Source organism: Adiantum capillus-veneris, chromosome 26, assembly GCF_014529385.1.
Source record: "Adiantum capillus-veneris isolate H3 chromosome 26, ASM1452938v2, whole genome shotgun sequence".
NCBI lineage: Eukaryota > Viridiplantae > Streptophyta > Polypodiopsida > Polypodiales > Pteridaceae > Adiantum > Adiantum capillus-veneris.
Genome location: NC_140956.1, coordinates 40,878,004 through 40,893,811, shown reverse-complemented (window position 1 = coordinate 40,893,811; position 15,808 = coordinate 40,878,004). Strand labels below are relative to the sequence as shown.

Here is a 15,808-nt window from a genome sequence, read left to right as displayed (position 1 = left end):
CAGACTCAAAAATATGTACAATAGCATGTGAATTCCACACAAGGGGTTAATTTTTCTTATGAGCTTACAAAAAATATGCATACATAAGGGTACTTTAAATTGAAAAATTGAGATTTTTGGTACATAAGGGGTCTTTTTTTAAAAGAGAAATGGTACATATAGGGTCTCCATATACATCAAAAAATGTAGAATATGGGGTTTTATGAATACCCTTTTGATCACACTTGCTATACAAGATCTCTATATAATGACCTCCTCGAGAAGACGCCAACCATGAGGAAATGATGTCCATGCACACTTTAGACTAGAATCATGCGCCTAGTGAGACGTTAAAGCTCACAAAACCAAGAAGAATTTGTGGCCAAAGAGAGAAACAACTTGTGAATATGGGGACTAAATAAACGCATAGCTGAAGGGCATCTCCATTTGGGAAAAAGTAAGTTAGCATCAAGATCATCAAAATCACAACCACTTCAAACCAAATTCAATCTATATTGTACAAAAAGATGTGTTTAATCAACACTAGTTTGGTACTCAGACACAAAAATATCATGATGACATTATTATGCCATGTGGTAGGAGAAAAACGTTGGACTTAATTGCAGATGTAATAAATGTTGCTAAAAACTTGTGTGCTATCCACGTACATACACAAAACAAATATTCATGTAAAACAATACAATATATAGTTTTTCCTTGTGTTTATTGGAAATATACGGAGAGATATGTATCCATTTGGTGATATGGATTCAATTCTAGATTTGTTGTATGGTCTTATGGATTGCAAAGTAGCTCCATAGTATTTTTTTGCTAAGAATTACACTTATGGGACATACTACAAAAAATAACCCCTAGCAAAGATTTTCATGTCTTTCCTACAATAAAGCTTTAAAAAGAACTTCAAAAAGACACCCAAATGTCTAATTATGAAACCAAACTAGTGCTAAATGGCATACATGACATGAAAACTATTCAAAAATTCTCTATCCAATACTAAATCCCTCCAACAGGACTTTGATATAAACATAAATTGGCATACCAAATAAAAGGAACAAAAGGAGGCAAACGGATGCTCACCATAAAGGATGGTGGAGCCATTGCTACCAAGAAATTGACAACCATCTCAAGAAAGAGAAACCAAAACAACCTAAGTTTATTCTTGAAAAGGCCATTTAAAAAAGGGGGCAAAGTGTTGGGTATATGGGCTTCGGATACGATCCCTCTCTTGGTTATCGCTAGATGTATCACTCTGCATTATCCCTAGATAACATCTCTCTCCAACATAAGGAGTTTGCTTAAACCCACTTTCATCTTAATGCAAAGCTAGTGTTATATTGTTTCTACATTACTATGTCAATTAAATAATCTCTTAATCATGAGTACTAGTCTAATTAATCCTCCATAGTCTCTCACACAAAGATAAGATGCTGGAGAAGAAGAACGTACACTTGGGATAGAAAGCTTGTCAAAAGTTTCCCTTGACATGAAGAGAGAATTGAAGATCATAAAAGAACCACAAAAGGGTCCAAATTATTGGAATGCATAGCTACCTAAGAACAAAGCATGACACTAAAGATCAAAGAGACCGAATCCACCAAGATCCTCGGAAAGAGTGAACTTAGACCGACAAATCCAAGATGCAGAACTCAACATGAGACTTTCAATTAAAAGAATCCTAATGGGCCTGACTAAAGGAACACAACCAAAGTTGAGAAGAGAAGGTAAGCCTAGCATACAAGAAAATTTGAAGCATCTTAGATTCAACATAAAATTAAGGAAATTGGATCTAATGCCATCCATAAAACTCAATCAAGAACTTATGAAAAAGCTACTAAATTTGTTGACATCTACTATAATAGGCACCCCAATTTCTTCTCAAAATTTAATAAAATACATTTAGGATAGTAGGAGAGAACCATAAGCAAACACTGCAAAAACTTACCATCAGTAGAGGTACGCATACGAACAATGTGTTCGAAAGTAGGTGAGGAGTCTAGGACACAAACCAAGGGGCTAAAAGATGCTCTTTCCCAATAGACATGGCCGATTGAAATCGTCAAGGACAACATTGTTGAACAAAAAACTAGAGCAAGCCCCTCAAAAAAGGTCCAAAATACCTAACCCTTAGCTAGAATTTGTGAGGTCTTCTATAATGTTTCGCTAGATCTTATTTCAATAGTTTGATGGTTGTGTAGATTAGAGCTCAAGAAGTCCAAAAGGACACTCAACAATAAGTAATAATGGGAACCATCCAATTAGCTCTTGTGGAAGAGTTTTCTCATGTAAACTACTTGTAAAAAGAGGGGTCTATATTTTTTACACAATTACTTTTTTAATAAAACATCAAATATTCAAGTGCACAAGTGTGATGTTGAGGCGAGTAGTATGCATATCCTCCGGCCTTCTCTCTTATGCTATTCTATTGAGTATATGTCTATGGAGCTTAACTTTCATGTCCCTATCTTGTTCTAGAATAAGGGGGACACACACACACACATACACAGAGGATGAGGATTGTAGAACTATGGAAACTCTACATCAAATTTTGGAGGGATGATAGAGATGGTTTGTGTTTGCGTTACCAAAAGGTTGATCGAGAAAGGTTTTTTCCTTCCCCTCCGACAATATTGTTTTACTAGACATCTTGATCCAAGAACCAACCACCTATTTGCAAATAACCACTCTTGATAAAGATTAGCAAAGAATTATTGACATAAGCAAAGTTTATAACCAAAACAACAAACGATTGCAATAAATGCCAAGAATTTTAGAAGATAACATAAGGTGAAGGGGCCAATAATGGTGATGGAACACAAAAGCCACCCCCCCCCCCCCCCCCCCCCCCCCCCCCCCAAAAAAAAAACCACCCCAACAACACCACAACCCCGAAAAAGAAAAAAAAAAGGTATATCAACCTTTGAAATTTGGCTCTTTCAAAACGACAAAAAGGCTTCCAAAAAGAAGGTTAACCTTGTATTAGAGTTTCTCTTGTTTGTTTGTGGTTGTTTCGTTTTTTCCCATTAGCATGTGTTAGGGAATGAGGATTGTTTTGTGGTTATGCCAAGCTCAATATAAGGCCAGCAAAGCGAGAAGAGATTTGAGCATTTACACGCGCAAAATGATGATCAATCTTTTCTGTACCGGCAGCAAAAGTCTTGGGGTGATCATTGTTACACAGACGACGAACGACGACGACACAATTTTTTGTGTGTAACAAAATGTGGTGCTTGTAAGAAACAGGGAGTAATTAGAGCCATTACGCCAACAGGGTCCGAACCTGGAATCCGACGGCGAAGAGTTTATTTTGGCCGCATTAACCACTCCATGACCAGCCCACTTGTGTCGTATGGCTGGCGCAAAACTGCACAAAAAGCTAGTGCACGCCAGCCCTCCTTCAGGGTGGTGGCTTTTTAATGGCCCCTTTACCCTACATGAGACGTATCTTCCTTTAGTGATAGAGGGATGGAGAAATTCAAACTCCAAAAAAACATCAAATACTCAAGTGCACGCTTGGGGCTAAGATTTGAGGCTAGTAGTAGGGTCATCTGATTTGAGTTGGAGGATCATCTCATGGAGGGATTAGGGTTCGCACCCTAAATGGAGACACAAGTCCATGAGATTGTTTGGAGGGTCATCTCATAGGCTTATGTCTGCATTTCTTTGTGGCTAACCCCATCCTTATGAGGTTACTCTCTCTTGAGTAGGTCTTGGACAAGTCCCAGATTTTGTATGGTTGAATCTCATCTAGTCCAATTCAATTGGGTTCCCTATAATAGGATACTTTTGTACATTTGTCACTCCTTGGTACATCAACGGAGAGACGTGACGGTTACATCTTTTTGCATTGAAAATGACGTACTTACAAAGGGATGTGTTGCAAGAGATGTGTTCTCTAATCTAGGATGTAGTACTGAGTGGTGCGAGCTTTTGATACATTTTGTAGTATATATAGAAGCATTCCAAGCTTGCACTCAGACTTGGAAGGGGATAGGCCTCTCATCCCTGTTGCCACATGCTCCAGGAGATGCTGTAAAACCTAGAGGTCCTGTTCAATCCTTTTAGGATTCTACGAGGTGAGGTGAGGATGGTTCACCTTTGGCAATCTTCGGTCTCGAGACCCTTACACTATAGTAGCTTCTTGCATTTTGAGCATCTTTTAGAAGTTTAATCTAACTAAAACTATTTTTATCTTTCATTTGACGTTTATCAAAATTTTGAGTACTGGCTATTTTATGTCCTCACTATACTAAAAATTTTATCAAAAGCCCATACCACTCAGTACTATGTCCTAGATTAGCAAACACATACGGAACACTACATACACCTCCAACTATTGACAAGCACCCTTGCCCTTCACATTTTAAAGATATCACATATTTTTGGAAACATTTAGCTTATTTTTTTAAGGGTAGATCACAGTGTTCCCTATAAAAAAATGGGCAAAATACTCAAAATAGGTGAAAATGCCCAACAAAAAGCAACCCTGATTCTCCACCTTGCACCTCGTCTGATCTCAAAGGCATCCTTGAGGACAGCGTCTACTCGTCCAATCTTGACAGCACCTTAGAATTCAACCCTAACCTGAGCTTTCAGGGCTTCCAGCAGGCATGGGTTCAGAGAAGCCGAGACAACACAAAGTCCCAGCTGTATTGGAATGAAATTCATACCAAAAAATATTTGGTTAAAACAAGAAGAGTACCTGCCTTGCTATTATACAGTTACACAAGGTGTAAAGTAGTGTGAAAATAAGCATAAAAAGTAGAACATCATATCCATCACAGACGTCCATCAAGAGCCCCGGCCTACAGAACAAACCCAGAAGTCTTTGCTTCTGGGCCCTCCATGTACCTCACAAATCTGGAAGTAATTAGAGGCAAGTGGAGGCAACCCGATCATATGCCAAGCACAGAGACCATTCAGGAGTGTTACAAAAGAGAGTGTGTTTTTTGTATCAAAAGCAGACGCCAATGGACTAGCAATGTTGAGGCTATGTTGTTTAATGAGCTATAACATGCTTGCAACAATCAATTGTGTAGTGCAGTCCCATGTAGCAGCCCCAAAGGGGGAAGACATCACAGTATGTGATCTTTACAGCATAGAGTCGCTGGAAGACATCACGGCCAGCGACATCACAGTACGTGATCTTTACCACCTAGTGTCACTGGAAGACATTTCACTTAACAGTGTAAGGCACACAATTCACAGTTATCAAAAAGCGGAACTCCTGAGCCACCCTGTTCGTTCAAGGGAACATCCCAATGTTCTCTGTGCCTGGAGCTTAGCACATCGTAACCAAACTCAACATCCATTGTTGTAGCAAATGAAAACTCCACTGCGGCCCTTTCTTCAACCAAGTGTGCTGCCATAGGCTCAAACTTCAAATGTTTTCCTAGTCCTAACCACTGAAGCCTTGGAAAATACGGCCTCTGAAACCAAGTCAATACGTTAGGAGTCATGCCTATATTATTTGCGATATCTAGCACTCTAAGAGAACCCCCATGATAATTTCCTCTGTACTTCATGGATGCCAATGCAGCCATACAAGCATCCGTGACAGAATAGCAGTCGCGGAGGCGAAGGTCAACAATCTGCATGCCACTATCAATGATGGCCACCACGGTATGATCCGTAACAGTTGGAAGATTAGAAAGATCCAGAGCTTGTAGAGTAGCTGGAAGACCACCCTGTGCCAACGCAACTATCCCAGTATGTGTCAATCTCTTACAGCTGCGTAGCGATAGGGATACCAATGGACTGTTGCTCTTTGACAAGCTGAAGAGGCCAAAGTCCGTTACATCTGCCCCACTGAGATCTAGAACAGACAATCTGGTAAGGTAAGAAATGGCCTTTAAGCCACGATCTCCTACACTCCGACAGAATGCCAGATTGAGAAATTTGAGTTGACTGCAGCAAGCAAGTTGGGCTGCTGCATCACTGGTGATCTGATTTGCCGCTGGAAGACTCACCACAATTAAAGAAGCGGAGGTCGCTGACATGTCGTGGAATGTCAAGTCTGAGGTCTGCTTCATGCCAATCAACTCAAACATGCGTAACTTGGAACACTTCTCCAAAATACTGTTCAGCCCAGTGTCTGTCACCTGTGTAAACCTCCCAAGCTTTATCCTTTCCAGACTCTTACAACTCTCGGCCATCATTAGAAACCCCAAGTCATTGACCCTTCTGAAGGATGAGGACTGACCTCGACTCCAGATATGCAGCTTGCCGCGAATGAGTGATAATCCTTTTAAGTTCCGGCAATTAGCAACCTGCTGGACACCCCAATTTGATAAATCGAGGTCTGCTCGTGGCAATGATGTAGGGTCATCTTGAAGGTCCAACTCAGTAAGACAAACCAAATTGCTTGTCAAAATTGACATAAGGGTGTCAGTTATTGTGCTTAGCACAAGAGACAGCTTTTGCAAATTACGACATTCGACGACATGAACACCTGCCATCAACCGGTCAGCCTCTGTAGTCCACCTAATATTTGGAAGTCCTCTTGCATCAATCTCTTCCATGTGAATAATTCTCAAAGACTTTATTGAAGGACCAAGCACTTCGGGCAGCATTCCAAAAACCTGTGCATCGAACTCTCTGCCTTGCCCTTGCAGTGAAAGAGACTGCAAAACAGTGCACCATCATATCAACACAGTCAACTTGGGTAAAATTTCTTCAAACTTTGAACAGTGCCTCTAAGACTTATACCTCAAGGCAGTTTAAAAAACTCAGCATTTTTCTCAAATCCAGCAGATAACCCGTCAACATTTCCCAATCATTGGGCCAGTACAGATCCAGGGAAAGGTATCTTGGCATAAAGATGACAAACAAAAAGCTTCAGAACTCTGGGAAAGCTGTGTAATAAACCTTTTGGGAAAAAAACTTAAAAGCGTAATCTTAATCAGTGGCACTATCAACTGCATTGTATTGCCAATTCCAACAGACCTTAGATTGGTACAATGCCACCCAATGTCAAAACAAAAATGTGGATGTTGTGAGAGCTGAAAACAATTCTTGAGATGAAGCCTTTGAAGATGGGACTTCAATAATAATGCTGCATCTTCCTCCTTCAACCTTGCACAGTTGAGTGTAAGGTCAAGTATTGTGGTGTTGCTTTCTAGATACCTTTTCAATGCATTTGCAGGTACAGCGGTATCCTGCCAGAAACAAGGCGAAACATGAGCCCTAATTTTTACATAAGGGAAAACCAGCATACAAGAACCTCAGAAAACAAGATGTCCCCCATCTAACAAAAACGAGCGAGTGTAACTGTGCTACAAAATTTCATGGGGGCCATCGATTTGCGGCCAACAATGGCCTCAAAACAGAACATTACACCTGTTTTTATGACAGGTTTAGGGTTAGCTTTTGTGCATCATCATTGCACCCGTTTGGGCAGTCACAGATATTCTGTCTAGAGGAAGGTGGTCCATGTGAGCCTCTTAATCAAGGCTAGAATCCTTTCAAGTCACGCAAATACTCTCTCTAGGTTCTCTCCACTCTGTCTAGGGAGTGATGATTTTCTCTCCAACCTTGATTGTCTTTCTCTTGAATTATGTGTGTTTGTTTTCTTTTTTCTTTTTTTTTGGGGGGGAAGGGGGGTGGGGGGTGGTGGGGGATGTGTGCTGATTTCCCCTTAAGAGTTACATTTTAAAAAAAAGAAGTTGTAAGCCTCATAGACTTTTTAACTTTGATGGGCCAGGGTTGGTGAAAGCAGTTTCAAAACACACACACACACACGAGGACTAGCAGATAGTAAGGTCGATCTCAAAAGTGGATACCATCAGGTAAGGGTATTCAAAAGTGGATACCATCAGGTAAGGGTATTCAAAGGCGACATCTACAAGACCGCTTTTCACACAGAGTGAGGGGAATGGGAGTATGTGGTCATGCCTTTTGGATTGAGAGGAGCCGTGGAAGGCGTCAAGTTAGACCCCGTGAAGGTTAAACAAGTACGTAATTGGGATTTGCCCAAAACTGCATATGATGTACGTTCTTTTCTTGGTTTAAGTCAAGCATATAGTTCGCACATAGAGAATTTTGCATGCATTGCTGCACCCATGACAGATGTTTTGAAAGGGGTAAAGACTCGCCGACAACGCATGGATTTGCCCGAAGCAGCCATTGAGGCTTTCGCAGCTCTCAAGGTTGCGGTCACAGAAGCGCCGTGTCTTATCCTTGCCTCTTGGGATGACCCCTTTGAGGTATGGACGGATGCGAGCAATGTTGCCATAGGTGTTGTGCTTCAGATGGCCGTCCAGTTGCATTCCTTAGTCGGAAGCTAAATAGTGTAGGAAAGAACTATTCAGTTTATGATAAAGAACTTTTGTCTATCGCATTGGAAGCATTTTCTGTATGGTGGAGAGTTCACAGTTCGCACAGATCACCAAGCCCTCAAATGGCTCCAGTCTATGCCTAGTGCACATTGGAGTGATCGCCAAGCACAGTGGTTGTCACAAGACGGGCACCACGTGCCAATAGAAAAGAACAAACTGAACAGACTTTTAACACTTCAATAACAAGTGAACTAAGAGAGAGAGAGAGAGAGAGAGAGAGAGAGAGAGAGAGAGAGAACACGCGACACGGAGTAGCGGAATTCCACCCCAGAGAGTATTGACCCCAAACCTTGGCGCCCCTTTCGGTATTTCTTTATATTGCATCAACACAGTACAAGCCGGAACTCCACGCTTTGCACCTTCTCTAGGAAGCATGCCAAAGAATGAGCCCTTAGCACATATTTAAAGGCCCTAGGCCCCAAAAGCAGTTTACATGAAAAGCCTTCAAAACTCAAAAGCTTCTGGTCCAAAAGCAATGCCAAAAATCTGCCATCACATTTTGCGGAATTCCGTACAACTGCCACGTCATCAGTCAACGCAAAATGCGGAGTGTCCGTATAGCTGCCACGTCAACAGTTTTTGTGTGTGAGTGAGTCCTACTTTATTTTAATCCCTTTATGTCACTGAGGCCCCATCGGACGGGGTCCGCATAAGTTGATAGGACTCCTTCTGCTACTTGTTCTTCTTACAGTTTAGGCCTCTCGGCTGGGATCTGCAATTTGGCTCCATTCTTTAGGGCTTTGACACGTCAACAGTTTGTGACAGTGGTCACAATTTTTTGAGCAATTTGGAGGTTTGATTGAGTATGTGCCTGGAAAAGCTAACCCTGTTGCAGATGCTTTAAGTCGCAAAGGACAGATCAAGGCTCTTAAGTCAAGATCCACAGTTTCTCTTCAGGGTGTGTCTTTCGACAGCATGAAGAACAAGTATGCAGATTCCGAGTTTGGTAAGCAATGGTTGCAGGCTCTTGCTTCCCAAGGGCCTAGCAACTATCTCATTCGTGAAGGTTTGTTGTATTTTCGTCACCGTCTATGTGTGTTGCCCTCTCTCAAGACAACCGTATTACACGATGCACATGACTCTCACTCGTGGGCACAGGGGAATGAACACCACTCTAGAAAAAATAGAAAGATTCTTTTATTGGCCTAACATGCGAAAGGATGTGTTCCGTTATTTCACATAGTGCACTATTTGTCAAAAGGTAAAAGCTCCTCATGGTAAGCAGCAAGGCCTCTTGCTTCCGCTGCCTATTCCCGATGGACCATTTCAGGATATTTCCATGGATTTTGTGACTAACCTTCCACCTTGTTTGCATTCAAGGAACACTCAATGTTTGACAATTGTTGACCGTTTCAGCAAGTTTTGCATGTTGATTCCTTGTAAGGCCACAATCACCGCACAAGATGTAGCACGGTAGTTCATTAAGCATTGGTACCCCCTTTGTGGTTTGCCAAAGTCGATTGTTTCAGATAGGGATGTAAAGTTCACGTCCAATTTTTGGCACGCACTCTTTGAAAATTTTGACACTAAGTTGAATTTTTCATCGGCTTTTCATCCACAGTCAGATGGTCAAACAAAAATTTATAATCAGTTGGCTTTTGATGTTTTGAAGTCATATGTGCACGATTAGCAGTCTCATTGGGAGCTCTATCTCCCATTGGTTCAGGCTATTTTGAATGACGTATTCTTCTGCCATTGGTAGAACCACGTATGAGGCAGCTTTTGGCCGGTTCCAATCACTTTTGACTCGCTCGGTCAGTCAAATGTCTGATGCCAAGGCTGAAAGTCAGTCGTTGGATGAGATTTCTGAGAATGTGAAGCTTCGGCTAAGCAAGGCTCAAGAGTCTTACGACAGGATACAAAGCATCGTCAAGATGTTTCTATCAAGAAAGGGGATTGGGTTTATTTAAGAATCATGAAGCAACGTCTTAAGCAAGTTGAAAAGAAATGTCCTAAGTTGTCTTTCAGAATATATGGTCCATTTCTTGTCATTAAATGATCAATGAGGTTTCGATGAAATTGCAATTGCCTAACTCATGGTCAATGCACAACGTTTTCCATGTTTCTTGGTTGAAAGTGTTTCAAGGAACACCTCCGAAGGACATTTCCGAAGAAGAAGAGCCAAAGATCATCGATGAAGTTGAAGTCATGAAGCCGGAGCAAGTGTTGGTGCATTGGTTTCGCCATGGCTTAAAGAAGCAAGCCAAACAGTACTTTTTGAAGTTCAAGGATCGAGGCACCCATGAGGCAATGTGGGTCGATGAAGAGTTTTTCAAAGATTACCAAGAGTTGTTGGCAGACTACAAGGAATCCATGCAGCTCGGTACCAGTACCTCACTTTGAAAAGGAGAGGATGTCACGTGCACATTTAACCCTATGTGCATGTGGACAAGCTACTTTAGGTCTAGGGTTCAGGTCAGCTTAGGAAGTGTTCTGGCACCTTTGTAAGCCTGTGCGCAGGCCGTGCATGTCCAGGCACTTAGAGTAGTTGCATATCCTCTGGTTGCACATAGCATGATCATCAGCATGACAATCAATACCCATCATGAGCATTTTACAGTGCACAGAACCCATTTTCCCTATTTATCCATTTTTCATTTATTATTTAATAAGTGACTTTGTTGGGAAACTGGGTAGGGCAAATTTGTTAAGTTCTATAATAGAAACCTAGCGCTAGCATTTTCTGGCAGAAGAGGCAACAGAAGTCCACCAACTTACAGTGCACCTTCTCAACAAGACCGGCAAGAGGCCTAGCCTTTCCAGCCAACAGCAGATCAAGACCAGCGTTTTTGACTACAGTTTCAGCCTAGCGTTTTCAGCAGTACCAGATCAGCCCTAGCGTTTTGCAGATTCTTGATCAAGCCTAGCGTTTTTGCAACTTGCAGATAGCATCAGCATTTTGCAGTTTCCTAGTGACAGATCAGCCCTAGCATCAGCTTTTGCAGTTTTCAGCACTTAAACACAGCAGATCCCGCCCCTAGCCTCGCAGATCTCACCTACCCCCAACAGATCCTCACGCACGGTCAAATCAGCCAGCAATTTCAGTTTCAATTTCAGCGCATCGTAGACGTGTCGTCGCCATCGCCGTCCTCGCCGACACAGTGTCAGAATTCAAGAGTTAGCAGATTTGCAGATTTCAACCCCTAACGTTTTCAGTTTTCAGCCCGTCTCGTCGTCGTCATCATTGTCGTCGACATCATCGGCAAGTCCATTGCATCTAGACCACTGTACCAGATTTGTGCAATCAATAGCATAGACCTCTCTCGCCAATAGAGAGGGAGGCCCTTGGAGGAGGGTTTGTGAACCGTTTGGTGTCGTATTCTTTTCTCTCTCTCACTCTCAACACCTTCATTCACAGTGTCATTCACTTTGTTTGTGATCATCTCTCTCACTAAAGGAACGGAAGGCTCCCCCTTCCATAAGTAAAAGGAACCCTTGAGCACAGTTCGGAGCACTCATCTTGAGCAAAGTTCAACATTCACTTCCGCTGCACCTTATAGGCTTGGTAGCTATAGTCATCAACCTCTGTATGGCGCTGCCTCTGAGAAAAACAGTGACTCGAAACAAATCTTGGATCCTTCTCTTGCAAGTGATCTTTTTGGCTTATGCCCTGTAAGACATGAGCGGTGAAGTCGGGAGCGTGCCCGATGCGCGATGAAGTAAGGGTGGGAGTAGCTAATAAGTCCGGGGTCGAGGACCGAAGATACTTCAAATGAGATTCCAATAGACTTTGGAAGCGCCGGTTTGCTCCGTCTGCTCTTTTGTAGGACCAGTATGCTTTCAGAAAAGCACACGCCTGATGCTCTGATACCACTGTCACGAGACGGGCACCACGCCAATAGAAAAGAACAGACTGAACAAACTTTTAGCACTTCAATAACAACTGAAACTGAAAGAGAGAGAGAGAGAGAGAGAGAGAGAGAGAGAGAGAGAGAGAGCACATGCGACACAGAGTGGCGGAATTCCACTCCAGAGAGTATTGGCTCCAAACCTTGGCGCCCCTTTCGGTATTTCTTTACATTACTTCAACTGAGTGCAATGCCGATACTCCAATCCCTGCACCTTTACACTAAAGCGTCCCAGAGAATGAACCCTAGTCTTATATTTAAAGGCCCTTGGCCTAAAAAGCAGTTATAGTGAAAAGCTTCAAACTCAAAAGCAGCGTAACCGTGAAACGTTTCAAACGCGAAACGTGGCATTTCACCCCGAAACGTTTCACTCTAGGCTAAGGCCTCACTGAAATGTCTGACTGAAACGCCAATTTTGTGTATATATAGAGTTATGTATTGACAAAATAGGTGTTCACAGTGCAGTGAGTAGAGACACATGCTATGTTAACCTTGAAATAGCATATACATAATAAATAAATAACTATTCAATGGCCAAATTCTCTAAAGGAAATTTTTTAATTCAGGCGTTTCACTCCATGCGTTTCACCTTGCAGGTGAAACGTTTCGACCGTTTCACCCGTTTCGCGTTTCAGCAAGTCTGAAACGCGTTTCGCAGTTACGCTGCGGAGTCAAAAGCAACTAGTCCAAAAGCTAGTGCTAAAAATCAATCAACGTAAACCACGAAAATACGTACAAGCTACCACGTCAACACGGTCAACGTGAAACGCGGAAATCCGTATAGGCTGCCACGTCAGCAAGTCAGCGCAAGATCCGAGCATCCGTACAACCTACTGCCATGTCATCAGCTGAATACACAAGTCCTTCAATGTGTGTGTGGGTCCTGCTTTAATTATTCTCTCTAGGTCACTTGGGCCCCATCAGACGGGGTCCCATAAGTTTGCGAGAACTTCTTTAAAAATAGACCCACTCAACGAGGATCTGTAAATTGGTGAGAACTTCAACTTCTTCTTCTGCTTCTAGGGCTTCGGCCCCTCGGCCGGGATGTGCAAGTTGGCTCCGTTCTTCAGTGGCTTGACACGTCAACAGTTTGTGACATGGCGCCTGCTACGGAACAGCACGCTACACACGATCTCTGCATACATGAGGAAAAGCGCATGGCCAAGAACTCCCTACTCAACTAGACGGACTAGGCTACCAGTCTGAGAGACGAGGCCCGCATAAAGCCACTCCTGCTGTTGTTTCTCCCACATCCCAGCCACCACTCTTTCTTGCACTGGTGCCCTGCTCGCACTTTGCCAATAGCGACACCGTGGGAGCAAGCCTCCAAGACTTGGCACAAAAAAGGGAACTTACAAACTCTCTCTAAGGAGCCTAGCGTTCCAAAACATTGGTCCAAGGGGACGTCTTTTGTCTGCAGCAGACCAGCGTTTAGAACGCTCTTCTCCAATTGGCCAAAACCACCGATGTCATCGCCCTCCATAGAACTCGCATTTTAAAACGCTCACAATCAGATTGCCACCGCTTGCCGATGTCCACTACGTTTCAGAATGCAAAGTGAAGCTTGGCCCTTCGTTGCAGTAGCGTTCTAAGACCGTCGCAAATCCCCATGCCTCCAAAAATGCCGACCGCAGGAGATCACAACTCTTCGATTCCTCTTCTCCACCGTGACGTGCTTTTGATACCATGTCAAAGTCGACAATGTGAAAGTGTAGAGCGATGGGGACAATACACGAGAGAGAGAGAGAGAGAGAGAGAGAGAGAGAGAGAGAGAGAGAGGCTAATGATTTACAATAGGGGCTTGGGTGTTGCTTATATACTAGCCTTGGAGGCCTTAAGTACTCCCCTCAGCAAATTGCAAATAAGTAAAATAAATACCTAAAGCCAAAATAAATATTGGGATAACATTGGGCTATTCACTTTAGATACTCTAACTTTAACAAAATCCTGGAGCCAGCATTCTCACAACGGTATTACACAATCAAGGTAAAGAAACTTGAACCGTGCAACCTCTCTCCTCCCATTAGGTCAACTTCAAGCGACAGATTTTACGCAGATGCTGCATGATTGGGCTGATATGATCTGCTCGTGCACCTTCAACTTACAGAATTGCAGCGACTCTCCCTCTCTCTCTCTCTCTCTCTCTCTCTCTCTCACACAGAGGAAATGCCAACTTAACTAAAATATGGAAATTACGAACAGCAATGGAGCTTACCAGAAGATGAAGCGCGGGAAGCTGGAGCAGGAGGGGAGAGAGACTGGCGTGGATAGCACGGCAGGCGGACTGCAAGGAGCAGAGAGAACGCAGGTCAAGCCTACCGGAAATCGTGAGTAGCATAGCTTCGGGAAGTTGTTCCAGGTTGCCCATGCCTGCGCACTCACTCTCCCTCCCTCTCTCTCCCCGCTCTGCTCTGTACTACAGTCTAACGCAGTACATTGTTGAAGTCTGAGGTCACATACTGGGAACAATAGTCTGGGAACAATAGTTTAAACGTTTAAATGATTACTTATTGGGGCCACCTTGACTATTTGCCTCACGAATAATTTAGAGGGTGAATCAATGGTCCTTGTCAAAAGGTGTGGGCGGCGCTCATGTACGTCATTGGATCGCGAATGGACATGGTTGTGATTACAATGTGATTCTCTTGTGACGTGATCATAGTGTGATCTTGTTACAATCACAATGTGATCCTCATGTGAGCTATACATGGGGTGTGATTCAGATGTGACTTGTGTGAACCGCGGGATGTGATCCCTGTGTAAACCTTAAAAACGTCAAAACCCATCATATACCTTATACTTTCTATTCATTCTATGTCTACCATGTCTTTAGTAATAGCTTGTTGGTTAGGTGAACGTGTAGTGGTCATGGGGTGGTGAGTTCAAATCTCAATGCCCCACCCACATGGTGTTTCTAAGATTCCCTTATGATTCTCAAATCATTCCCCTTGCCCATTCGATGGGCTTCATGCATCGTATAAGAGTAGACATCAGTTCATGCAAGCTTTTAGCGTCCATCATCCTTGGAGTTGACTTCCAAAACTCATACCCATCAAGAGGGCCTCAAACATCTTGCAAAATTTTTGATAAGCAATTTGCTATAGGAAACAATAATCAAAGCCAATAATTATGGGCAGATCGAACCAATGCCTTAGATGTTATGAGATGGGGTATCTAGGGTTCTATTTTTTGTCTCCTTCCTCTACCTACACACACACACGTACGAGCTTACCCAGTCCCACATGGACCTTCTAAGAAAGAAGGGTATTATATCAAAAGATGATGGCACAAACTTCATAATATGGAAGCAGTGTATACTTGATGTCTTGGTCAATAAGGGCATTGCAACGCTGTTGAAAGAGTGCATAGAGGGCGTTTACACTCATGATTAGTGGGAGGAGTTTGATGCTCGAGCATTGGCAACCATTCGCGTCCACCTTGGTGAGTTATCTTCTTTTATTATTATGGACAAGACCAATGCAAAGGAATTATGGGAGTCATTATGCTCAGCTTGGGATTGCAAGATTCCCTCGAACAAAGTTTGGGAGTCATTATGCTTAGCTTGGGATGGCAAGAGTGCCTTGAACAAAGTTTTTCTTATGAAAAAGCTCATGCGTTTGAATATGA

At 42.8% G+C, this 15,808-nt stretch overlaps 1 protein-coding gene across 2 annotated transcripts; it reads right to left on the bottom strand.

Annotated features, from left to right (window-relative positions):
* Positions 1 to 4,754: 4,754 nt before the first annotated feature.
* Positions 4,755 to 14,652, bottom strand: LOC147423313 (F-box protein At-B-like). Of its 2 annotated transcripts, XM_086502091.1 has the most exons (4): positions 14,397 to 14,652; positions 6,943 to 7,154; positions 6,706 to 6,805; positions 4,755 to 6,620 (listed from the first exon to the last, which is right to left on the bottom strand). In XM_086502091.1, exons 1-4 carry the CDS (start codon positions 14,547 to 14,549, stop codon positions 5,178 to 5,180), a joined length of 1,908 nt encoding a protein of 635 aa, XP_086358217.1. In that variant the 5' UTR covers positions 14,550 to 14,652; the 3' UTR covers positions 4,755 to 5,177. The 2 variants fall into 2 exon arrangements, with proteins under 2 accessions (XP_086358217.1, XP_086358218.1); XM_086502092.1 differs by lacking the exons at positions 6,706 to 6,805; positions 6,943 to 7,154.
* Positions 14,653 to 15,808: the final 1,156 nt, after the last annotated feature.

Excerpts from the sequence above, each read along its gene's own strand:
- LOC147423313 (XM_086502091.1), bottom strand. The coding sequence starts at position 14,549 with ATGGGCAACCTGGAACAACTTCCCGAAGCTATGCTACTCACGATTTCC. Across the intron at positions 6,806-6,942 it reads TGGCATTGTACCAATCTAAG|ATACCTTTCCCTGGATCTGT; the intron begins GTCTGTTGGAAT and ends CTTTATGCCAAG. Across the intron at positions 6,621-6,705 it reads GTTTTTTAAACTGCCTTGAG|TCTCTTTCACTGCAAGGGCA; the intron begins GTATAAGTCTTA and ends ACTGTTTTGCAG.